The sequence below is a fragment of the Lytechinus pictus genome, chromosome 15, assembly GCF_037042905.1.
Source record: "Lytechinus pictus isolate F3 Inbred chromosome 15, Lp3.0, whole genome shotgun sequence".
Lineage (NCBI taxonomy): Eukaryota > Metazoa > Echinodermata > Echinoidea > Temnopleuroida > Toxopneustidae > Lytechinus > Lytechinus pictus.
Window position 1 is genome coordinate 30,860,259 of NC_087259.1, and position 26,184 is coordinate 30,886,442.

General features: G+C 35.1%; 1 protein-coding gene across 8 annotated transcripts in view; it reads right to left on the bottom strand.

Moving 5' to 3' along the window:
• LOC129278094 (ras GTPase-activating protein nGAP-like) overlaps positions 1 to 13,074 on the bottom strand; it is a 55,875-nt gene extending 42,801 nt beyond the window's left edge. For 5 of the 8 annotated variants that reach the window (XR_010295840.1, XM_064110311.1, XM_054914316.2 and 2 more), the window contains exons 1-4: positions 12,582 to 13,045; positions 5,757 to 5,984; positions 2,334 to 2,435; positions 1,586 to 1,600 (exon numbers count right to left, since the gene is read on the bottom strand). Coding sequence is in view for 7 of the 8 variants with exons in the window: in XM_064110311.1 (XP_063966381.1) it covers positions 1,586 to 1,600; positions 2,334 to 2,435; positions 5,757 to 5,984; positions 12,582 to 12,616 (380 nt within the window). In the remaining variant the exon portion in view is untranslated. Of the gene's footprint in view, positions 1 to 1,585; positions 1,601 to 2,333; positions 2,436 to 5,756; positions 5,985 to 12,581 lie in introns of all 8 variants that reach the window. The other 3 variants (XM_064110312.1, XM_064110310.1, XM_064110315.1) reach the window with 1 other exon arrangement.
• Positions 13,075 to 26,184: the final 13,110 nt, after the last annotated feature.

Sequence of the window (26,184 nt, forward strand, 5' to 3'; positions counted from 1 at the left end):
GCATTCCCAATGGTGGATTCAATGAAATTCAAATTTAAATTGTTAACCCTTTCAGTGCTAAAACTAATGCAGACACATACCAAAAGAATAAGATTTCATGATTCAAAATATTATTAATGCTCTAAATATAAGACACATACATGCATAAAATGTACAATAAAAAAATTCTTGATATGTTTATTACAAATCCATAAATAATCATTTTCCACAATGTTTTTTTTTTCAGTATATGACCATTTTTCTTTACAAACTAACAAACAAATCTATAAAAAAACCTAGTTCTTATAATAACAATGAAAAAAACTCAGAATATTTCAGCTTCATTGAGTGAGTTAGCACATACAAAACAAATACGAGAATACAACAATATCAAGCTAATTTTATACACCATGTTTAATTTTAACTTATTTCCTCCTAAACTTGCAACCCAGTGGTCTGCTATAATTTCATTCACTAGACTATTAATATGTAAGATTACAAATAACACAAGATTAATAAATATCATCAACATATGTCATTACAGTGCATGAATGACTGTGCAATAATGTTATCAAATATTAGTCAAAACATAAACTTGTTTCTTTCATGAGTAATTTAACATCAAATGATCCAAATCTACACCCACAATATAAGTAATAAACTGAATGTGTAAAGCTATCATGACAGAACAGATGTTATCAGGTAAAAATTGTGCAAGTCAGTTTAAGACGTTTTCATTTGAGGGTATTTGTAATGTCAGGATGAATCCTAAATGATACTAAAATCATACAATATCCTCTAAGTAGCAAATGTTATCTGTTTCTCAATTGGTTATAGTTGATATTTTATTATAAAACTATGGATGATGGATATCAACATTTTTTAAATTATCTTTAAAATGAACATGAACTAAATATTTGTTAAATCCCAAATAAAACTCCTGCAAAACGACAAAAAAGGATTTTTCTCAATAAAAAAAAATGATGCCTCCCTATAAAACCCTCTCTTCTAGTCAACCATGCCCCTTCTCTATGCTCTATCCTAATAATATCAATTTGATTTATGTTTTATTATTTATCACCCACACACAAACCAACCAAATATATGTTTAACCTCAAAATGATCAATATCTAAAACTTTATGTAATTAAAATATTTAATTAGCCAGGAAGTACAATAAATATCTAGTACAATAAATATCTAGCAAAATAAAACCAACAGACAGATTGTGGTAATCATAATCATTTAAAACCTTGTAATACTCTTTACTTCTTCAAATATTCACCTTGAAAACTACCAAATTAGTAAATAATCAAAAATTATTTGACCTACATGTAAAACTTGTAGGTATTTATCCTGTAACTAAGTGTAGCAAGGGAACATTTTTTGCTTAAAACAAATACACAAATAACCAAATAACATGGAATAAAAGATGCATACTAAACTAAAGGTGACAGCTTGCGGTATGATCTTGCATGATATATTCACAAATATTACAATTGTCACAATTCTTGAACAATATATGGATAGAATGAAGGATACTGCTGTATGTGAATAAGTGTAGATATGTGAAATTGTTTTATTTTTTAAAAAATATATCTACTTACTCTCGTCCATCCCAACTGTGGCAATATTTTTTTGTGAAACAATAAAATATGAATTATTCAAAATCTGATGAGCGAAGCAAAGCTCAAAAGGGAGAGGCTTAATACACGCACATATGCTTAACCCCCCACCCCCTAGAATATATTATTTGTTAAAATTCATTTTTAGCATGATAAAAAGCAAACACACTGTAGAAGGGTAGAAATCCTGTTTGTTTTCTATATAAATGTTGCATATAGTTATGAGTACATGTAGCAGGGTGTTGCTTAATTTTGCTTTCAATATTGGGCAGTTCCATAAAATATGTGTGAGCGGCATATTTGTGAAACAATTTCCAGTTTTCTCTTTCATATGGAATACTCATGGTTTGAGCAGTCCATGACATGAAATAAATATGGGAGCTGTACAAAACATTGATTTTATGGAATTGCCCCGTTATGACATTAAATAAATGACAATATTAAAATGTTATTTGAATATTATTGAAAGGGCTGCATTGACGGGGGGGGGGGGGGGGGGGGGGGGGGGGGGGGGGGAGTAACAGCTGCTTATTTTATAAGGGTCACTGGATATGTAATTATTATACTAATATATCATTAGTAATTGTAATTATCAGGATTACTTTAAAAAATACTAGATCCACTTAATGCATAATCATATTTTATTTTCAACTAGTTTTCATAGAATCAGCAAGGTAGATAGAGGAAAGTTGGAAGTTACAGGACGATGATTAAATGCATCTTTACTCACTTTTTCTTTTGAGGGATGTTCTTTGCCTCCACCACCCATATGTTGAGAGATGAGTCTGTTCTCCTTCTCTCATCTTTGTCTGGATAATGTGCACTTAGTATACTGAGAAGAGATAAAAGAGAATGAGCATCACTGACAAAGTAAAAATCACATCATTCAATACTAAAATTAAAATATCATTCTTAATGGAAGGGGAGGGGTGGCAATAGCACATGACACTCTAAAATTTCAAGGATTTAAATTTATCTGAGCATTGATGTATAGGGATAACCCAAACATTGGATTGATTTTTAATCACAAATGATTTAAAAAGTCAAATCTTTTTAACTCTTAGATTCAAATCTACATGGTTCAAATCCAAATCTTATGTTCAGCAGGTCACTATTCACAGCTGCTCTAGATTTATTTAAATTCCTTGAAATTTAAAGAGTAGAAGTATACATGGGATATAAACAAACACTAACAGCATACATCCCAAGCACATGAACTAGACTATCTGACCACCCTAAACAAACTAAAAGAGTCTAATTAATAGGTTGAGGTCCTTCCTATAAAGCACACCACATAAAGTTCACTTCCATACCTTAAGTACACAGGAAACAATTCAAATTTCCTCAAGGTTATTTGACATTAGGATGTTCTAGTCTTGGAGCCTTAACACCCATTTCTTTGATGCAGCATGTGAATGCTGACTAGTGTTGAGTTGATTTGCATAATTATACTACTTTAATACACATTTTAACTATTTAAATATTTGATACTGTTTACTTGATTACCATATTTTTTACTTCTTTACTTTATTTACAGATCCTCCTACCACTGTTCCCTGAAATTTTTACTTTGTAATTTTTTTGTTTTATGTTTTCTTTGTAGTGCACCTACAATATTGTTGTAATATTTTCTGTTTTAAAAATTGTTGCATCAATAACTGAAATGAAGTTATTTTGATAAAATTCATGTACGTACAATGTTGAGCCATTATAAACAAAAAAGTCAACCACTCAAGAAAACAAAGTTTCTTTCCTTAAAAGATATTTCTTTCCTTGATGATGTCATAACTGTTATCCATTTCTGTTTGACATTTTCTCTACAGCAAGGCAATATGATTAGCATAGTTAGCACTTTTAGAAACGTACGTCGACATAGACGACTGATACGAGATGACGTCATTTTTTGGCGTTCCATATGCCTCAGGTCCTCACACACGTCCACTATCAGAATCAAGAACCTCGCCACATCCATTTTGCAGTTCTCCTAAATCATAGTCGACGTGCACGTGAGTGACGTCATTTTAACCATTCAAGCCCAGCATGAAGATCAACCTTTCCCTTTTAAAACACAGTTTTCAGTGACTCTTCACAAAATTAATGTAAGTTGTATGATGCATTATGTTTATCATATTTGAAATTACTCCAAAATATATATCGATATATATCCTAACTCGTGTAAAAAGGAATCAAAGCAAGTTGCACCTTCGCATCACCCGACCGGGTCGCCTGGTACCCCATATCTTCCGGGTCGGGCAGCGTGTCATGACCCGCTGATTATCGTGCTGTTTCATGTGGACGCACGTACAAGTCGGGTGAAATCTAAAATATTCGCATCTGTAGTGAACAAGGGCAGACGACGACTTTGACTCGAACGATCAGAGGACTGCTACGTCGTTCTCGTTCACTGCTCCTAAAACTCTCTAGTGATAAAACCCACTGGATTTGTTTGTTGACACTTAGGGGGGTATTTTTAGCGAAGTCAACTACCTCTCTCTTTCTCCCTGCCCGGTAATTTACTGTCTTATACTACATGTAGATGCCACATACAAGGACGCAACAATCCGCTTGCCCAATTAAACATATCACGCACATAGTTGATTGATTACATATCGGAATAGTGGGGAAATGGTTGGGTCTAAAAAGAATGCCTCATTCTTTCCTGGGAATAACTGGGACATTGAAGGACAATTAGTGAAGTCCGCAGTCCTTTTCGGTGCCAAAATTGAGGAAATGTTGATTATTTTACGTATTGCACATTTCAATGGACTTTATGCAATAGCTGCATATTTCAATTTCGTCTTTACCTTTTATTGAAGGAGTGGCTGTGACTGCAATTGTACTTTTTAGGTCAGAATGAACATGGACATGTATCTGCTCCATTATTTTTATCAGTTTACTACCAAAGCAAGTGAGTAAGTACATTGACAGGTCATTGAACCAAAATGGGATTCATTCATTTGCAGAAAAAAAGATTGAGAGAGGGTGGGGGGGGGGGGGAGATGATAAGCTAATACAAATTGTGATTTCAATCTCCAATTGTTTTCAACATTTGAAAATTCCCTCTTTCTACATCCATGATACACCTGGGTCTAGTGTGGCTAATACAGAAGTCCCACCACCAAAGGGCTTTTGTCTACAGTCATTTCACATGCAGCTGTGAAATGTAGATGACAATATTATTGATATCAAGGCAAATGATATCAAGGCAATCAAGGCATTGCTTTGTCATTAAACTCATGTAGTGTGTGAGAAAGATTGATGAAGGAATACAACAAACGGAGGAAATTCAGTCAAATCTTGCCTGTCATCAGCATCTATTCTGGTCAGTAAAGCACGCCCTCCCCCCTCCTCTAATCCTCAACCTACACTCAAATTGGCAATATCCTCTTCACAGTAATGTGCTTAACTGTGCCGTTACTTCTCACTCCTTTAAACTTGTTCTTCTAATTACCCTTCAGATCCCATGAATGTTTCAGAAATAGCTACTGTGCATATATAAATGACCCTTGTGGAGACAAACGCTGGAAGAACAGACCTTTTCATTGGAATCCCTCCCACTCTTTCCTGTTGTTCAAACTGATATGGCTTCAGCTTTTGGTCCAATGATGCATTCCCCTTTTCCCAAGTAACAGATACATGTAAACCTAAATATCACCAACCTTTACAGCACTAAAAATGTACACATTTTTCTTTTGTTGTTGAATGGGATTGACTAAATCTGCAAAGACCTAGAATACTGATAGTTGTAGTTCAACTTGAAAAAGCCACAATTTTTAAGAGTTGCAAGCTCCAATGTACTAATGAGAAGAAAAAATCAAAATGATTGATAACTTTTGAACAATTATAAAGTCTTGATCACTGATTTTGGTGAATAATTGTGGTACCACAAGGATACGTTTTGGGACCTCATCTAGTCTCAACAACTAGGATATGGATGTGGTCCAAGGTTGAGGGATATGTGATACCATAAAAATTTCATAAATGTAAACCATTTCAACTACCTGCTTAAAAGAACATAGCCCAAGAGACTTCATCTTATCTAGTCACAACTGCTGGATACCTTAATTGATATACTCCAGACCTTAGTAAGGTGTGGTACCACAAGGATAGTTTGTTGAACCATTTTTTAGGATACACATGATATATAGAATACCTTTCTATCCATTTGTCTCTCTCGCTTGATGAGCGGCAGGAGTAGTACTTGCTTCCTAGTGAGGTCTTGATCTGAAAACAATGGTCCTGTCCAAGGATGCTGGAATGGAGAGGACGGACCACCAGGTCATTGCCAGCGAGGTCAATGACATCTAACGATGACTGCGGACCCAAGTTGAGGGACTCATGTGACCGTGAGGATTTGACGTGGGACCCGAACATGGTGGGGCTGCAGAGGAGGAAAAGGAAATAGAAAAAAAAAATGAAAGTTCTACTTGTAACTCAACAATGACTGTGATTCTAAAGAAGATATTGATCATATCCAATGTATTTCCCTTGCCAATGAAACAGTATCTGGGTGAGTGTGAACTACAACTATCATACAATACCACTCTATTCAATATGAAATACAAGAACATAATTGGTGACATACTCAAACATTAGCATTGAAGAGCAGTCAGTCAACTTCATGCTGTTTCTTCCACAGTACAAATATTTTTTAATGATTTTTATCAACGTTTATTCACGACAACAGTAACCTGTGAGCTTTGCCACAGCATGTCCAGCTATAAATACCCCTTGCGGGTATGGCTTCTTAGGACTGAAATGAGAATTACGTCAAGGTTTATTCCAAGACATGAAGCAGCGTGTGTCAAGACAATACAACAAGCATTCCTACTCTGGAAAACCAGTTTGTGATTTGAGGATGAGCAAATGATTAACGACAGCTGGTATGTACCACATAGCAAAGGAGTCAGGGCTTCTGAAAGACTAATGTCAGACAAGTCTTCCAAGCATCATACTTTCTGACTTCCCAAACTACAATTCAAAAGGAATGTATTTGAAAATAAATCAAGGAAAAATAGGATTTTGAACTTGTAATGAACATAGATTGATAATTATTGCCATTTCAAGTTTAATCTGTGCAAAAAAGAGACTTGAGAGATTCATAGTACACATAAACTATTTCAAACAAAATTGGGCATTGATATGAAACATCTTAAGCATAATATTATGCTATTAAGCATAAGAATGTTTGAAGAGTTGAAGACATTGGAAACATAATATAATGTGTTTATCAACCCGTAATAAATATTTACTGACTGCCATCACATTTCTATGACAAGGTGATGAATAATCTTTACAAAGAAAAATATCATCATGACAGAGTTTCCTATTAACCAGCTGAGTAGGCCTACAATAAGGTAGTGCTTGGAAGTATTCTGAATCTGTGCATCACACTTCATGTGAATGAAAAATTATGTTCCTTAAAATAACAAAAAGCTTGATAAAGTTTTAAAAATCTGATATTTTAAATGCTCTATTCATGCAAAATAACATGAATTGCCAAATCAATTAATCAATGGATAAAAAAATGGTCACTACACTTTTCAATATAATTCCCATTACTGAACTTTTACCAAAGTAATAGACAGTATTTTACTGAGTTAGCCAAAGCACAAGGCTAGGGTGGTCCTTTCTACCCTTATATTTCCTGAAATTGGACCAGGTACTTTTTGTAAAGATGGGCCGTTATATAATGTTTCAGCTTTAATTACTGAAACAAAATATATCATAAGTATAAAGGTCATTAAACTTTATGAAGCAAAAGTTATATTTCCAACCAGATCTGATCAAAGTGATATACTTTATGAAAAGCTTTTTACAAATCTGAATACCGGTAATACATGCTCTGATTTATTTTACTTGTACTACTCAAGAGCAAACGTAGGATGACCAGAAACCAAACATCAAAATTAATAAACGATATGAAAACAATGAGTCCAGATTGGCTATCACAAAATAACAGTAAACTTGGGTTTAGTGACTAATTGCTTGAATTGGAAAATCAGGAATGTGAAATAGAAGTCACAAACACAATTAGACAGACCCCATGAATTCAATTGATAGCCAATCATCATTGCAAAACAGTCAGACTGCAGGTCCCAAGAAAGTGGCTTCTTTCATCCAAGTGATATTCATGACTTGAGATGTTTTGCATATTTAATGAGCTTGATGCGGACCAAAACACCTCTTTTCATTCGGTCATTGCTGCTCTAATTGTGCATCGAATTTCATGAATTTGGTACCATTGTAAAGAAGAAGAATCATTCTTTCAGGTCATGTGTTTGGATTTATTCAAAGATTTTGTAATATAGGTTAAAATTTTGATCTAAAATATGCTACAAAATAAATATTTTTACCTGACAAAAGCTGCTATTTTCACACTTTATTTTTGTTTGAGCCCAAATGATTTTTATATCATGATAAAGCTGAATATGTATGCTTTGAAATGATATAGGTTTCAAAATAAGAATTGGTTTAATCGGGTCAAGATCACACTTTTCATTTGCCAAGTACATAAAGCAGCTTGAAAACAAGAATACTGCACTCTGATTGGTCAAAGAGACCGCACACTGGCAAATTCCAACGGTTCCAGTGCCTGGGTTCGTGGGAAGGTCACACTTCCCATGTGGTAATCTCCTCAAATACCCCGCGCCTGTTGTTCTGTGAATCTTATCCAGCCAATCAGAACTCTGGATTTCATGCAAGTACAAAATTTCAGAAATCTCGTCTTGTACCTTGGTGGGAAAAGTGTGATCTTGACCCGATTAAAAGGTGCTGCATATCAAGAGTGGCATTGTGAGAAAGTACAGAAGTTCAGCTTTATGTTGATATAAATATCATTGAGGCTCAAAATAAAAAGTTTTGCACAATTTGCAAAAGAAAACAGAGGAAGAAAATCCAGTTTTGAGGCACATTTTCAGGCCAGAAATTTACTTATTTAACAAAATATTGTATACAAAATAAATGACCAATATGAAAGAGTAACTTTTACTCTATCTGATGGTGCAATAATATTTCATTTAACTTGAAGTTAAAACAGGTAAATTCTTAGAGAAAGAAAATCTCACGAATCACGAGATTTTGCAAGGAGGAGGATTCAGCCACAAGATGATTTGGATGAATCTGGCCTTTTTGCTCATTAGCATAGGGACCTGCGGTCTGACTGAAAATGATATTGCAAACTATAGGTTGACTGTAAGAAGCAGTGGAACCCAAAACCAAGACCCTACCCATCCCTTTCTGAGCAAAGTATCTACCGAGGATTCACCCCCAATTAATCTCATCATATCAACTAATCCCGCCTCTTGAGAAACTTTTAACCCCTCCTTGCATCTCTCTGGTCAAATTCAATTTCTTGTTACTGATTTCACTTGGTGTCAATAGTCTAGCTTGCTAGAAATGCTGATTCACTCATGCTATTCACGGTTAGGTATTGGCCGTTAGATAAAGGTTAGTCACCATATAGGACTCTAGATCTAGCACCTGTCAAACAGCAGGAAATCAACAAAGAAACATTTGAAGAAATGAACAATACAAAAATTGTTTTACAATATAAAGATTACTTCTAGTAATAGGAGTACATGTACTACTGTAAGGTTAAACACTAATTGCCATGTAGCGATCAGGAACATAAAGAAATTGACAGAGGATTCCTGCATGAAAAAATGTCATATCATGAATTATTTATGTATGCAGTGAAATGCAGATCTAGATCTAGACTTGAGACTAAATGCCATTAGTTAATGCTGTATAAATTAATGTCCGCCTGGAAGAATGATGACCAAACTAATTAAATCCAACATCATATAATAAAGAAGCATGGCAGATGGTCTGTCTGAAACTCACACTAATTGCAAGTTATGCCCAGTAATAATTCTAGACAAAGAGGTGGACAAAGAGATGGATAAAATTACTTACAATGTTTTGTTATGATATTATAATCATTTTCATTAACTTTTGCTTGAGGACTTAAGTTGACAGAACAAATTTGGAAATAAAGTTTTTTAAAGGACAAATATATTGATTATGAATATGGCCTTATTATATATCAGTGGAAAGGTCATAATGTGGGGATTATCAATTGGTCATTCAAAAATAACTAAAGTAATACATAAGGAGGAAATCGCCAATTAAAAAGCGCTAAAATGCCTCTCCGAAATACGCCTCCCATCGGTCTCTGAATTGACTCGAATTTGATGACGTGTATGAGTGTACGAGAGACGTGATTGGCTCTCCCACGTCAAGCTCCACTTGCATGCAAAACCTGTTGCGAGGGTACGTTTTCTCCACACTGTCACTGAATACTTCGATCACGAAATGAAAGAAAACCCAGAAGTTTATCTAGATTTTGGATTTTCAAATTGATGATTTTGAAGATGAAGAGAACGATGATGAAGTTTCTAGCTCTAGTGACGTGGATGGAGGTAAATGTGATTGTAAACAAACCTTCACAAACACACATTGCTTGCTCGCCTTGAGAGTAGATGCACGTATTGCACAGCTCTCAATCGGCATTTTGGATGGTTTGTTTACAATCACATACGAGCTACGCATGTTGGGGATGATCTTTTACATCTAATTTTAATTTACCTCAACTTTTTGCTTCAAAAAAGGTTTTATCGTAATTTAAAAATAGTACGAGGTGTTGCTATATTTTTATATAGATAAATAACTCCCCTAGTTTCGTAATTTTGTCAAAATAATGAGGTAGAAATTATATCTAACAGAACAAGTGACAATTTATCCCAGCCACGTGAAGTTTAACTTTATCGTCGGTGAATATCGTCTGCTGCTATTCGTTGAGTTGATTTGCCTTCAGATTCGGATATATTCACTTGTTTGTAAGTACAGTTATATCATTATGTTTCTTCTTTAGAGCCTTGACAGAGGGAAGAGACTCTGTATGGATGGTCAGGCTGGAATTTTCATGGATTTATTTTGGCCCGCGGTAGGCCTACGTGCAGCTAGCACTAGCAGCTGCATGAGTTGGTAGCGAATCGGCATGCAAGTTGAATTGTCCGACTCATCATCATAGACGTAATTCCCCTAATTTACCTCCATCCACGTCACTAGAGCTAGAAACTTCATCATCGTTCTCTTCATCTTCAAAATCATCAATTTGAAAATCCAAAATCTAGATAAACTTCTGGGTTTTCTTTCATTTCGTGATCGAAGTATTCAGTGACAGTGTGGAGAAAACGTACCCTCGCAACAGGTTTTGCATGCAAGTGGAGCTTGACGTGGGAGAGCCAATCACGTCTCTCGTACACTTATACACTTCATTAAAAAAAAACAATTTCGCGGACGTAATTGAGCGTGTTTGAAGCATTCAGAGAGAGAACTTTAAACTTTCAATTAAGTGAGTTTCATCGGTCTCCATGATAAATGATGTACACCATCGTGTTCTTCTTATTTTCCCCTTTAATTTGATATATAATTCTTCATTTTTATGATTTTCAATATATTTCTACTTTAAATAAAAGGGTATTTTTATCTGGGGGAGGGGCTAAAGAATGTGATTGAATTTTATTATTTTAAGATTTTAACTCAATTTTTAATCTAAAATTGATGAGATGAGACATTTGGAAATAAAAACAAATCACTAATTTTGGCCTTACGGGACATATTGTCATAGCACAGACAATAATGAGCAGTTTGTGTTTAATGCTACTATGGTAGTAATGTGCTCCTTGAATAATCAAGCAGGATACAAGAAATAAACATTACTCTTGATGTTGCACTTCTAAAACATATGGTTGTGTGAACATATCCTAATAGTGTGAACTGGATTAGTCACAGCCGAGCATACATTAGTGAAATCAAGATCTGAGAAAGAAAAAAATATTCTAGAGTCTTGACTCACTTCTTGAAATGGTCTTGAGGGAAAAGTCATGAAAATATGTTCACCTGATTAAACTTCACTTTCTCCACCAACTCCGTAGAATGTCCATCAAGTGCAATTTGGGATGTGAAATAGCAGTTTGATTATCTTTACCATGACCTTTTACCTTGTACTGATTTAATCACTCCCCGAAAAAAATACCACCATTCCCATACTTTAACACTAATAATTTTTTTAATGAAAAATTAAAAGGAAATAAAAATCTACTGAAAAATAAATGATGTACCTAGGATTATTTCATACGCATTATTCTCAAAGTAATGAATTTTAAATATATAACTAAAATATGACAAGTTATATATGTGATGATTGTGACCCTTAATTGATATATCCCATCAACTTCAATTAAAATATATTTTACTGTTAATAAGCATCATCAAGCAAAGAATACAATTTGCTACAATTCAAAAATCTACATAGGGAATACAGTCACACTCAGAATACTAAGGGCATCTTTTTTCTGACACTTCTGAATTCCAATACAATAATATCAAAACCAAGTGATAATTAATGAAGGCACTATATACAGTCTCATTAATTCAATAACACAGAATAGGGGTCAGACATAGATTTCCTTCACTGCGACAAGGTTATTAAGCAATAGAGATAAGATTATCTTATGTAGGGAAACTCCCATAACAGCATGCACTAAGTAATAATTGAGATTAAGACCTGATTAATATCTGTCAGTATTATAGATTTGCTGCCCAAATCAATTCACTCCTTTAAATTGCCTACATGTAGAGATCATGCTTTACATGCTTTATTCAGTTTAACTTAACTTGACCTTCTTTATAATAATAACAACAAAGAAGATCATTAAATGTACAATTTATATGGTCAACTGTCTATAAAATAAAATTAATCGCTCAAAATATACTATATAATGTCAAACTAAAAAGTTTTTCTTTTATAAAATAAATTGTGAGAAGAGCCATCAAATGAAAATTCCATGTCTTCTTGCAGAAGGACCATGATTCAAGAAAAAGTAAACTTCAATCTAAACGAACCAGAAAAAAAATGTTCTTAAAAAAAATTTGAAACTAAAACGTAATATCAATAACAATAACAGCTTACCTAACGTGCATAGATATGAGTGAAAACATTTTCATATTTTGTAAATAATCCACAAAAGAGGAAAAGTATCCTGAATGATGCTATCAATCCAGAAAGAATTCCTTTCAAGAAACAGCCGAGCTAAGAGAAGAATCTCAGGTATGTGACCTGACCAAGTTCAAGCTCTGGAACCGTTTCTAAGGTTCTTCTTCAAACAATCACAGTGTAATCCACGATTGAGTTCCATAATTGACGAAAATGACTGGTAGAACTCCCGCCGTGAGGTTTTTGAATCAGGAACAAGTCCATATTTGGGAGAACAACAGGAGGAGAGAAAGAAAAGGAACATTGCAGAAGTCAGCCAGTAATTTGTTTCAACGAGGGTACTTGGATTAACCCTGTAGGGTGAATGCAGGGGGGCACAAATTAGCACGACAGGCTCGCGCTCAAATAATGTTTAAGTTCCTCTCCTGAATTTGATATCTGCTGCTGGCGCTTTGCTCCCAGCAGAGGCAGAGCAGTTGCGGGTTGTTGAGTCGGTTGGAAATGTTTGTTGCTGGTAGTGATAGACTAACGTCCCAGGCTTTTCGTTGAAAACCAGGGAAGCTGTCAAAAGTGTGCCGATGAAGGAGATCTGTCAAAATGTGCAGCATTTCAAAATATTCTGGGTTTGAGCCAAATTCACCGTGACGTTAGTTTGAAATTATAGTTGACCAAGGTATATATTTGTTTTGTGATTATCCCTTCATACTGATTGATTAAGAGATTGGCTATTCGCTGTTACTAAGCAGACTGACCAGTAACACATAATATATATCTTCACATTTCATTTATCTGATATCAAGTCTCATCTTCTATAGTATAAATATCAAAATATGTAAAAATGTAATTGACTATTGAAGACAGATGTTTTCACAACAACAATTTGCAAAAATAAAAACTCTTGAATACCCTGTATGGAAAGAGAATAAAAAGAAGGATTTTACTTCCTTCATTTCCTCAGTCTTAACAAACAATTCAAACTACAAACCTCCCATCCTCCATCCCTTTTGAAGTTTATCCATAAACAGGGTGCTACATAAACTCTAGCCCGATTGCCCGGGGCAAGTAAAAGTTAAAGTCAGGCAAGTGTTTTGAAGTAAAGACCAAAACTACTTGCCCGAATTGGGTAAGCAGAATTCTCATAGTAGAATGACTAAAATTAGGGTCGATATGATATTGACCCTAATTTTGGTCTTGGCAGGCAAGATAAACTCACTTTGGAAAAAGAAATGCAATAACAAGGTAGATCAGTTCATGTCAAAGAGAGAAAAAGGTCAATGGTTTATAAAACCGCAAAACTTTCTTTTGAAGAGGTAAAACTTTTTTTTCAAGGCTTTTTTCGGGCAAGTGAAATAGATTTTTGGGCGAGTATATTCCAACTATCTAAAAATTTACTTGCCCAACTGGGCAAGTGCTTCTAAAAAGTTTTGTAGCACCCTGCATAATAAAAAAAAATGTTGACATTTGAATTAATTATACGGGCTTGTTAACAAGCTTATACATGGCTTATGTACTATTATTAAATAAACAGAGCCTTTACAAATAGGGTTAAAAATCAATACAAATTAAAAAACACAAACAAATGAAAAATGTCAAAATATTTCCTTGTTTGGGGTGAGGGTGTAATGAATTTAGTAATGATGCTGATTGACAGACCAACCACAGATTTTTTTTTTTTTACATCTACTGTTTTGTTTTTATTTTGCTAGGTGACAATTAAAAGGAAGTAACTTTACAGACAACCAGCAACAAGATATCCTGTGACAATGTGATCCAGAGTGATAGAACAAAGTCTCTCTTTAAAATATATCTGATTCAAACATGTTTGTTTTTGTTTGGCTTCTAATCCTCATTTTTTTGTATTACTTTGGGCTGATCAATTGAATCTGTACATATATATCTTTCTTTGAGATTCTGCACATGTATATCTCTGTAGCTTCTACTAATTATATGAACAATAAAGCAAAACTGTAATCCTCTTGAATTCAATATTATACTTCAGACAGTTTTTCCTTTCTCAAAGTTCTTCTTTGTTGGAAGGAACTCAATGACTGAAATAAAAGAAACCAGTAATTCGTTGTTGGTTTGCAGTTTCATGATTAATTCAACTTTCTTGAGGATGCTGAATGCTTATAACCTCATTCTCATCTACTTTCTTAAACCAGCTTAACGTGTAAATGGGAAAGCTTAAGCCAGGCAATCTTGTGTGATCATCTGAACCAGTTTTGAAATCCACTTCGCGATGTGGTTTTCAAGACCACTTTGCCTCACTAAACTCAACTGTATGGTATACATGGACAAAATTGTTCATTGGGAATCGATTGGAAGTATTGAGAGTGTGTGCATGTAGGACACTCTACTCGGAACAATTCCTATCCCTGCAGTTTCAAATTTAGCACAAAACATGTGATCCCATTGAAAGCATTCCCATAGCAACAATATCGCTTTAGGTGAAGTAACTTTGGAATCAACGACATGGTAATGAGAATGCTAGCAAAACAATTAATTCTTAACTGGTTTTGCGAAGTGTTTTACGGAAAACCAGTTCAAGAAAGTAAATGAGAACAAGGTCAAAGTCTTTTGATACTCAGTTACTTCTAACCTATCCAAGTAATTTACAACTACTTTGCAAAATAGGTTCATTGTTGCAGCATTGTTTTGGTTTCTCTGTTGAGTTTCGATCTCATCGATCTATGTAATGCAATAAACTATCTATTGACGCCAAAAGGGCATTTATTCATGTAGTTGATGTTACTCTGACATAAAGTGGTTTCAAACCGCCTCGATCATAAGAATCCCCGTTAAATTACGAGAACTTTTTAGGCTAAAAAATACCCATTAATTATTCCTGCATTCACAGTTTCACACCACCCCGAAACATACCCTTCGGGATAAGTTCCTGAAGTTACGAGCATGTGCAGTATGGTCTGATAAGCAGGCAAGGCGCGAGATTCAAAATCACTAGCTCAGCAGCCACCCACGGCGCCCGCGCCCAACTACATGCTGGGCTAAAAGTTCGCGTAAATTGCTTTCACATTGCCAAAATACCTGCGACCTTGGAAAAATCCCCGCGAAAGTTATCGTAATTTTGACAAGTACCTACTATTTAGTGGGTATTTTCTTTCGGGGAGATTACGCGTAATTTGTTTTCACATTGCCAATATTTACTGGTATTTTCTGATCGGGGTAAATTTCCCAATCAGAAAATACCTGGAACTGACCAACTTCGAGGCGGTCTGAAACCACCTTATTTAACTTCAATAGAAAGGTGATTCATAAACTGGTTGATACTTTGATTGGTTTGTGTTTGATCAGGGAGGCGTAAAGGAAGGAGCGGAATCTATTGACCCCATGCTCAATACCACCAATAAGATATGCACTTATCTGCATCTGGTAACCAGTTAGTTAGAATAATAACAATATGCCATATGAAAGATAAGTGTTTGAAACTCATGCATTAGAAATAGAGTAGCAGTTCATCTCAGCCCTAATTAAAACATTTTCAAACTTACATGCAATGTTTATTAAAATATTGATGAAAATTTTTGCTCTTCTTTTTCATTTAGGCTTTATTTTAATATGCATGTGAAAATACATTCCATTCTCAGTAAATAATAGAATGAGATTTGTGAAAGGTGATTCGGGAAGCCTTATCAGACCATCCTCAGATGTCATTTTGTTTTGACCTGTTTTCATTATAATCATGGTAACAAAATTATTTATCTCCAATGAAAAATGTGGAATTGATTTTGATCTAATGTTTAAACCAAAAAAAAAAAAATGTCTTCTTTGTTCTGAGAACCTGTTAATTTTGGCAGTCTGTGGTAATTGGTCAGGTATATTTAGGTCTCTCAGGGTTTGTCTCAGTCTTGATGGGAAAGTGATGTGTCCTAATTAGACTACATTTATGTGGGCATGCTGGGGTCTGTAGTGGTTCGTAGTCTTCAATATCTTTCAAAAGAGGGTCATGGGTCTGAATCCCAGCAATGGCAAATTTTCTCTGGAATGAACACTTTTAACTGTACTCAACCCAAGTGGGGTGACTGAGCGCTGCTGATAAACTGCTAGCTGGAGCTATAGTCCAGTAATAATAGTTGCGCCTTGTGTCCACTAGCAAAAAGTGCGAATACAGCAATTATTATCATCATTATTAATGAGTTACATACCTTTCACATTCCTCTATATCTTCCTTTGTTGGTTTGAATGGCTGTTGACGTTCTCTTTCTATTTTACCAACGCTCTTTGTCCGCTTCAGAGCCTTTTTCATACGATTCGGGATACCCTACAACAAAGAAAAACAAAATAGGCAAATATAAATATATAAATAACGTCAATTAAACATCATCCCTTAGAACAACACTGAGTGTTTGAAACCTTCATCTATATTAAATAGAGCTATGAAATGAGATAAGATGACAATTAGGTTGGACTATCATTCCAAGCAATGTTTATGTCATGCATAGAGTGCTGATCATGCTGGTATAATCTTTACTGTTTGGAAGTTTTCATGGTGAACCTCAAGCAAGCGAGCTATGTTGTGAGTAAAATGAGGATGCTAGCTTTTATAGTATACTCTAAAATATCTTCTTGACAATTTTGCATACCATAGCATTAGCAAGCTGAAGTACAATGTAACGGTATTGAAATCTTGCAAGTAAACTTACACAATGAAGAGATTAAAAATTCATGCCTGGATATAAATTACAATTTACTGTCTCACAATATTTGTTGCTCTAAATAATAAAATGATTGAGAAATATAAAGCTAATAAACAATTACTTCATTTGAAGTGGTTTCCATATTGTGGTTTTGAAGGGGAGTTTCAGGTATACCAAATAAAATCAAACTTACACAGTAAGACAGGCCTGTGTAAAGCCTTGATCAGATTTAAAAAAAAAAATATCTGTATAAAAAACAATTCTGCATGAAGTGTTTGAGATGTTAGACTTCAGGTTCATGTAAGCCTATATAATAAAAGTTTTTGAATACAGAATTTTACATTAAGCTAGTGTGAAAATATAACCAGTCAGGAATAATATTTAAATAGTGCTTCATGTGATTTTACTTTTTATGTGAACAGGCCCATTTGTCAATTCCTGAGCTGTGAATTGGCTCTCGTTTGTCCCCTGATAGCAGAGCTTCATCCATTATTTGCTCTCATAAAAAATGCAACAGATTCAAGTGCATCGCATCGCCAAGAGCGTATCTCATGTAATAGGACACAGACCTAATATAGGACATGTTATATGAACATATGTTTGGTCAATATGGTGCCAAAGGCTTGGACGGTTTCTATGTCAGTTCAATTCATTCACAATTCAAGTACACTGGTTTCATAATCCCAAAGCTATCTTACACTTATAGTATGAACAATCACCACATCAATTGTCTAATGAATCTGCCGACTGTTGACTGTGTAATCATTTTTATGTCAGCTCTTTGTAACACTAATAAGAGTTTTTGTGATTTGGGTAACATATAAGCCTATGAAGTACATATTCATTCATTCATTCAGTCAGCCAATATTCATTCATTAATTCCTTCCTCTTTTGTCATCACAACCAGCTTCATACTGTTACTTCCCAATATAGGCACCATCACCACCACCACCTCTGGCACTACCATCATCATCTTCATCACCACAACCAAATAACAAAGTATCAAATTCATTGAAATCCTGCTAAAGCTTTTGTGTAACTGTAAGGGTAAAAAATGTGAACTACACTCGCGATGTTGACCTACATGACACAATACCAATAAATACTGGCAATGTTGGCCTATTCCATTATGAAAATAGAATATACATGTAGTCATGTTTTCGATAGGAGTACATCAGGAGATCATTCTTTGGCTAGCATGCAGCAACATAACATTGATTTATTATAGCAATGATAAAGTATAGTTTCATAACAACTTCTGAGTTCTGACTCAAGTTTCATTTCCCTCTCTGTTTAATGGCCTTCCTTTTCAAAAGCACCATCCAAAATGATTTCATAAATCAAGACATTCTTGTTTTCAAACGGCATTGATTTCTAATCACCCTTTGTTTCAAATCCACAATCATAGGAAATTAATAACATTGTATGTATCACAGAGGTGTCAACTGAAAAGCTTATTCATATTAAGAGATGGAATGAAGTCAGTACTATATTTTGCTCCATGCTCTGTGATAGGTGTTCATGATTATGATATCAATCTGATAACTACACTGCTATGATGATTTTTGACAGTCAATTAAATGACTCTCTATCACATGTTAACATGTACTTGTAGTGATAAAAAAATTTCCTCTTTTTAAAATTTACTTCCATTTCTTACCAAAATGATGGGAACATATGATCTATTAGACATTCATTATCAATTGATTATTATTCCTTTGTATTAAAAATTATATCTCAAAAAACATTTTTCAAAACAAATTTTGTTGCCTCATGTTTCTACAATCCTCCCACTTTACAATAAAGATCACATCTTAGGTTGTAAATTATGGGCCTATGCTTGCTAATCTCAACCATCATATGGAATCTACATACATGTATGCACTGACAAACATGGATGACCACATACACCTTTCAATGGGCAACACCCCCCCCCCCCTAATCATTAAGGTTATTCTATGAAAGATTAATCATATATGAAAACAAAAGAGCATTGTAAGAACATCCAAGAAGAAGATAAACTCACCACATAAGAATCATCCTTACTTCCTTGCTTTATAAGAGGATTCATCTTGGAATATTTCCAATAGACTTATTTTACACAACAGCTGCTGAAATGCACTCCACAATAATGAATGTTGCCAAGAATTAACGATGTAGCAAGCATCAAAACCAACTAATTTTCCTCAAATTGTTCCCAAAGGAATAATTCTACAACACAATCTTGTCTTGCTGTAAACATGCAAAATAACACAATAATGATCCAAAGCTGAATACTATGTACACGATATTGGCCTTGTCTGCTTGAAGGCAAAAGGCTACATTGTGCCTTAATTATTTAACAATATGGCGTGGCTCCGATGGGATTGGAATTCAGGCAGTTTAGGACATCCGGAAGAACATTCTCGCTCGTCATATATGTCACGTTGCGCTTCAAGAAACCAATGGCACCTGACATCTCAGATGCTAGAAGAATCAAATGAAGATGAGACGTTGGAAAACTTCAGCTGTAACAACCTCAAAATTTCCACCACCTTGCTACAAGAGGATGTTAGTAAGATCCAAGCTGTGACTGAACAACATCAATACCAATGATTACGACCAAATTTACAGCATGGGCAGGTGAAGTGGGATGACCACAGCAAAATTGATGACATTTTCATAAAGAAGGATCTTTATTGTCAAGGTTCGCGCTGGTGATTGAAGACGATTTCATTAATAATTTAGACCTTTCTGCGATCAACGTACTTTTGAGTTATAAAAGGTGTAGTTGGAATGACAGCTGCTGATCAGCCTTCCTTCAAGACCACAATTACCAAATAATAAAAACAAGACTTAAAATTGATATCAGTTGAAGCAACTAAACCCCAACAGAGTATCAAAGAGATGCATGTAATGTAGGCTGTTCTCTTTCAACATAGTATAAAATAAATACAACTGTCATGCAGACTAACTGATAAAATATTGTTTTTTTTCTCCACAGTGAAAACACATCCAATTCAAAGCATGAAAAACAGGATCAAATTCATCAATAACATAAACAAATCCACACGAAAAAATGAAGAATTATTGATGATAGACAGTAGAGAAAGCTCTCAAGAAGATAAAGGCAATCTATGAATTATGTATACACGGAACCAAGAGACTTTATAAGTTCTGGTCTTGACTTCATGCATCCACAAGCTCTCCACAATAAATCTCTTAGCAGAAATATTCGCTCTTGTATCCGCTGCATAATAACTAGTCCTTTTTCAGAAATCAACTTGGCTTCTATACCGTTGCTGTGAATCTGATCAAAATTCAGGAAAACCCTTTGGATTTTATGACTTTATAATGGGTTCATTTGTCGCTACCGTGTTCCAAAACTTGGTCGATTGGCCTTTGTATCTGTGAATCCTAGCAATGAATGGTTACAAATATTTCCTGTGGTTGGTTTTAGAGGCGTAGGTGTCCTTTTTGGGGTCATATTGTCCATCCAAGTGATGTAATATAATAACTATTCAAGGGATACAAGGGGGGGGGGGCTGAAATGGAAATGAACTTGAAGATCTAAACATTCCTTTAAAAAATAACAAAAGAAGGGATCAAAACTATTAAAAAGAAAGGGGGAGAGTTTGCAAGTGACGGTGAGCTTCAATTCCTCGGTAAATAACTAAACCCTCCCTATTTTAAGATGTCACCAAAGATGAGATATCAGTATGTGTTTATTTGGATGGGTGTGACATACATCTCCCCAAATTGCAGAAAATATATGAATCAATCAAGTTTTATGAACATATTCCCATGTTCTCTTCTCTATTTTCAATTTGAGTTGGATGTGAAATGAATAGCATCTGAGATATAGATCCCGATCAAACACAATGAATTGATCTCAAAGTGAGGAGAAGGGACCCCTATATACCCTAGATACGCCCATCATCAATTGATTCTGATATCCTGACAGTCTCATTTGACATCACTTCCTCCTGGGACCTGTAAAACCAAGCTTAAAGAATGATCATACACTTGAATTTTGCAATTACTTGCACATAATAGCTAATAGAATCAATCATGAATATCAGCCTTTTGATTGATTAAAAAGTTTGGTGCTAATGAACCCTGGTCTCCGGTTCAGACCAGGAAGTGGCTTTCTTCCATCCTCACTGAGCATCCGTGGAAGACCAGTTGCCATGATGATTTGGACAAAGATCAATATCACATTTTAGGAGATTTCATGATGTTCATCCTCTCTATTAAATCCACCTTCACATCCTCTTTAATTACAAGAAATTTCTGAGCCAACTCCATTCTCACATTTATTTCACAGTCAAATATAGACTTGACTACCAAATTTCTGTGATTCCCATACACTTTGTACATGGACTATCTGGTTCATGTGGTCAATGGGTTAACTGAACACCAAGGACAATGAATATTGAACTTGGATCACTTATACCCTTTTTACACACGCTAAAATTTCCTTAACCCCGTACTATAGGTGGGGCTAAATTGCTATTTAGCCCCACCTATAGTACGGGGTTAAGCTTAGCCCACTTTCTTTTTACACAGCATTTTTGCAAAGTGGGCTAACCCCACCTTTAGTACGGGATTATTTGGCCCTGCAAAAAAGCAGGGTTATCCCAGCAATTGCGGTGCTAAGAGCGATAGTACGGGGTTAAGATCGCTAGTGTAAAACGAAAGTGGGCTAAGCTTAACCCCGTACTATAGGTGGGGCTAAATGGCAATTTAGCCCCACCTATAGTACGGGGTTAAGGAAATTTTAGCGTGTGTAAAAAGGTACGAGTGAAGTACTTGTACTACGAATGATCGACAAAAACCACTAGTCCGGGGTTAGTGAGTTTCGTGTGTGAAAAGCAAGCATTCCTTATCCGGGGTTAGCGATAACAATTTGGCATGTGTGAAAAGGAAAAAAAATAGTACGGGGTTAAGGATAGTACGGGGTTAGCGATAGTCCGGGGTTAAGAAAATCCTGTGTAAAAAGGGTACTAGTGATGTTCAACTGCATGTAGGACTAAAAGTTGGTCAGGCCCTATAACGTTAATGTTTGTTGTGAATTACAAATATAAAAGAACCACTCTGATTGGTTCCTGGAAAAGTGTTTTGAACGAGGTGTGCATAGAACAAGTTGACAGATTATTGGCATTTAGTGATGATTGCAAGTTATGGAGCCCTGGTCAAAGATCATCTTTCTAGTCTTCCCATGCTAAATGACTAGTCACATAATAACCATGCTGCAAGTACATTTGAATACTGTATTAGATTATCTTGAGCAATACAGAAAAAGATTCAAACAATCAAGATACATTGGTAATAACAGGAAGCTTGCTTCCTGGGATGGTGTTACAATAAACATATCTATCAACACATTTTGTTGAATCCAGAATCATCTTAATTTCCACAAGATTTTTACAGAGTCAGAGGTGATTGGTGTTCATTACCAATTGGGATATTAATGAGCTTTATGATATTGATAACAATATTCTTTTTAATTTGAATCATGTTTACCGCTAGGATACATCCTTAAAAGAAAAGAAAAACAAAACAATTCTGCACTTTCATTCTTTGTAAGGATATCCAAACTAAACATTTGAGGGACAATGAGGGCAGTATTCAACACTTTGATACAAGTCACTGAAATTGAGGATTCATAAAATTACTTTTTTATCAAGGGTCATATACAGTACAAGCACTTGATATAATTACTATCAATATCCCTTATTCCTTTATGCCATTCGTCAAGTTTCAGTCTGTGAAGATACGAGGTAGACTACACATAAAGTATAAAGAGAAGAACCCATAACATCTGTGGCCAATAGATTTATAACTTGACAGCCGGTCCATGGCAGAGCGAAACTGAATGTCTGTCAAGTATCCTTGTAGGTTTACTAACGCCTATGTGCATGCGTGGGACTGCATACAGATGACATCTCATTTTATTGGGTAACCCGTAACCCTTAGCAGCTTTCCCATTCCCATTCGTAAATTAATTACAATCTGGCCATATACCAGTCCCTAATAAGATAATTCAACACGCTCTCTGTATTTGTACTCATTAAGGGCATGCATGCCTGCGTCAAAGCAAAAAAATAGTACAGGTTTTGTCTGTCAGGCCTATAATTTAGGCAGTATAGTGCCACGTTAAATTCATACCAGCTTTGGGGGAAAATGACTGCAAGTCTGAAATGATTATCCTAAATTACAAGAATGGAGCTAGCTCCATGATCACAAGTGAGTCAATTACAAAAAATATGTAATATTGTTGTGAATACGAAGGACAAGGGGAGTGATAACACACAGAAATATCTGTTATTCTGTATTACACATAGGGCTACACAGCAAAGACAAATATCTAATATTATACTGCCTGCACAAATACTACTTGGGACTTCAGTTATCAATGAGTTAACATCACTCACGTCGGATTACTCTGAAGTCAGTATTCATGTGCAGTACAAGAGCCTCCTATGGCTATTAGATAGGTTAGCCACTCACACAGGGTGGTGTATTCATTTATCAAGGAATAAATCAATAACACAGCTTTTATAACCTTGCAAAAAAATCAATAGCAACTAGATTAATGTATTAAAATGAGTTCTTCATATAGCCACATATCAAAGGCCTACATTGAGGTAACATACCATGATACCAGTCATTTTTATATAGTGGGATCATCCCACCGCTGCCACCAGTTGTAGGTTGTCAAGTAAAATTTCTGTTAGGCAATAGTTTGGAGACCAAACATAAAGAATTCCAGTAAATACATTAATTATTATGACAAATGATGAATTCAATTGAGTCAGAAAGCATAGGCCTACTTACATGTAGCCTTCGCCTATATGCTCGAATGCAAGGAATCACTGAATATCTTAGAACAAATCATTAAAATTTAATAATTTCTCTATACTCTTTTACTAGATCTTGCAAAAAGAAAAACCTTGCTTTATTAATGAAGTGAGATTGTACAAGCCCGTGAACCAGACAAAGACATACTTGAATTAAATCAAGAGGATCTGCATTATCGATAATTCATTGAATATCGAAGGATAAAGAAGAATTTGAAAATGAATAAAAATATTCCTAGTACCTTTGAAGGTTACACTAAGAAATAAAGCTGCCATGCAGGTAAATACTCACCTCTTGAGATAATTTGGTATGATTATACATGTACCTATCAATGACAAACTAACAATAAAAAACATTACAACTCTGGTACTATTTATTTATTGACCACAGGTCATGCAATTAAGCCATACAAATGCTCTGTATGAATGATATAAACTTCAAATGGTAATGAATAATATGGCCTCTGGTAATTACTCTGCCTCTTAGTACAAAATAAACACTAAAAATACATCTCATAATCATATACAAGGTTGCTTAAAACACGTCATTACAAAATAATGCTAGAAAACAGACAATAAAAAAATGAGGAGATGATAGTGGTCTAGAGGACATGTCACTTCAGGAAGTATAGCAGCACAAATTCTGGGTCAAAATGGCTCAATCAGGGCTTGAACTCGGGACATCCTATTCACGCTGTTGGTGCTCTAAACATCAACAAACCTCATCACTGGATATGAAAACCACTACAATATTAATATATTTCAATTGATTTGACTTTCTTCACTTTGTGATCACCAGACTTGAAGACTAGCTGTGTAGCTGGTCCATGCTATCACAGGCACAGGAGAAAGGTCAGACATGTTTTCTTGTGTGTTTGTTCATTGGATAAAGACTGATCCCCAATCTCCATTTGCCATTATAATGTTTGCTTGCTCTGTTAGTCCCATGTGTATCTAATCATGTTGAACCCTTGTACAGCTATAAGCCTGCTTCTGGGCCAACAGGAGAGTGTTAATGTATTGTCCGATAGCACAGAATAATACACAGACCAAATTATCAGCCAGCAAGGATGAATGACGATGAATAAATACCTCAATAACCATTGAAGAAACAAGCATACTGCAATATGAAGTAGGCCTACAGTACTATCCTGTGCTATGATTCATGACAGTTAGACTCCATCATTCCTGGCCTCTTGTACAGATGTGAGAAATTCAGACTAATTTTCAAGTCTCTCTTGTTAGACCAATATGCTTTTAAATCAACTAAGAATTTTCATGGTCAAGACATGACTAAGATTCCACATTCCACATCTTCTATGAGGAAAAAATTATTTCTCTTTAATTGAATTAATAAGGCCTATTGCTATTTGAAAAGGAAACTATAAATTGTTTTTCTACATCATCTGGATTCATAAGAGAATCATCCTCTATTTTTCATAATACTGTAATGCATACAAGTAGTATGCCTACATAGTAGCCTAAAGCTAAATTTTTGAAACTTCTGATTATATCCAGACAACAATAAGTCACAAAGGATAAAAGAAAGCACACACAGATTCGTCTCAAGTAGTTTCCAGGCCAGTTTAGTGAATGATTTAGGAAGTGAAATCTCATATGCATGAACACATGGCATTGCAATAGTAACCATCAGTCAACGGTATGAGTGGTGCACGCTGGCTTTAATCATGGGCTATAACTGAGCTCCTTGTAATATGATATAATTACCATGAGACAGAGAAAAGAACAAGGGATGATGAGGTGCAATTGATCAAGAGAGAGAAGGATGACACAGTTGAAGAGAGAGAGAGAGAAAGAGAGAGTGATAGATTGAGAAGGGGAGGGGGATAGAGGGATAATACTTCAAGCAAGGACATGAAAGTGATACCATTACCAACAAAAACAATTAATCTTCTAAACCAGACAGTGAGACTATCAAAAGAGAAAAGCTCTCAACTTCTGTACAATACAGTCTGATGTTGTAAAAATCTGCTACATAAATGACTTCTCGTGTAGTGCCTCAGTCTGTAAAAAATTGCGAAGCTTAAATCATGCCATACCAGGAAAAATTATTCTGTGATA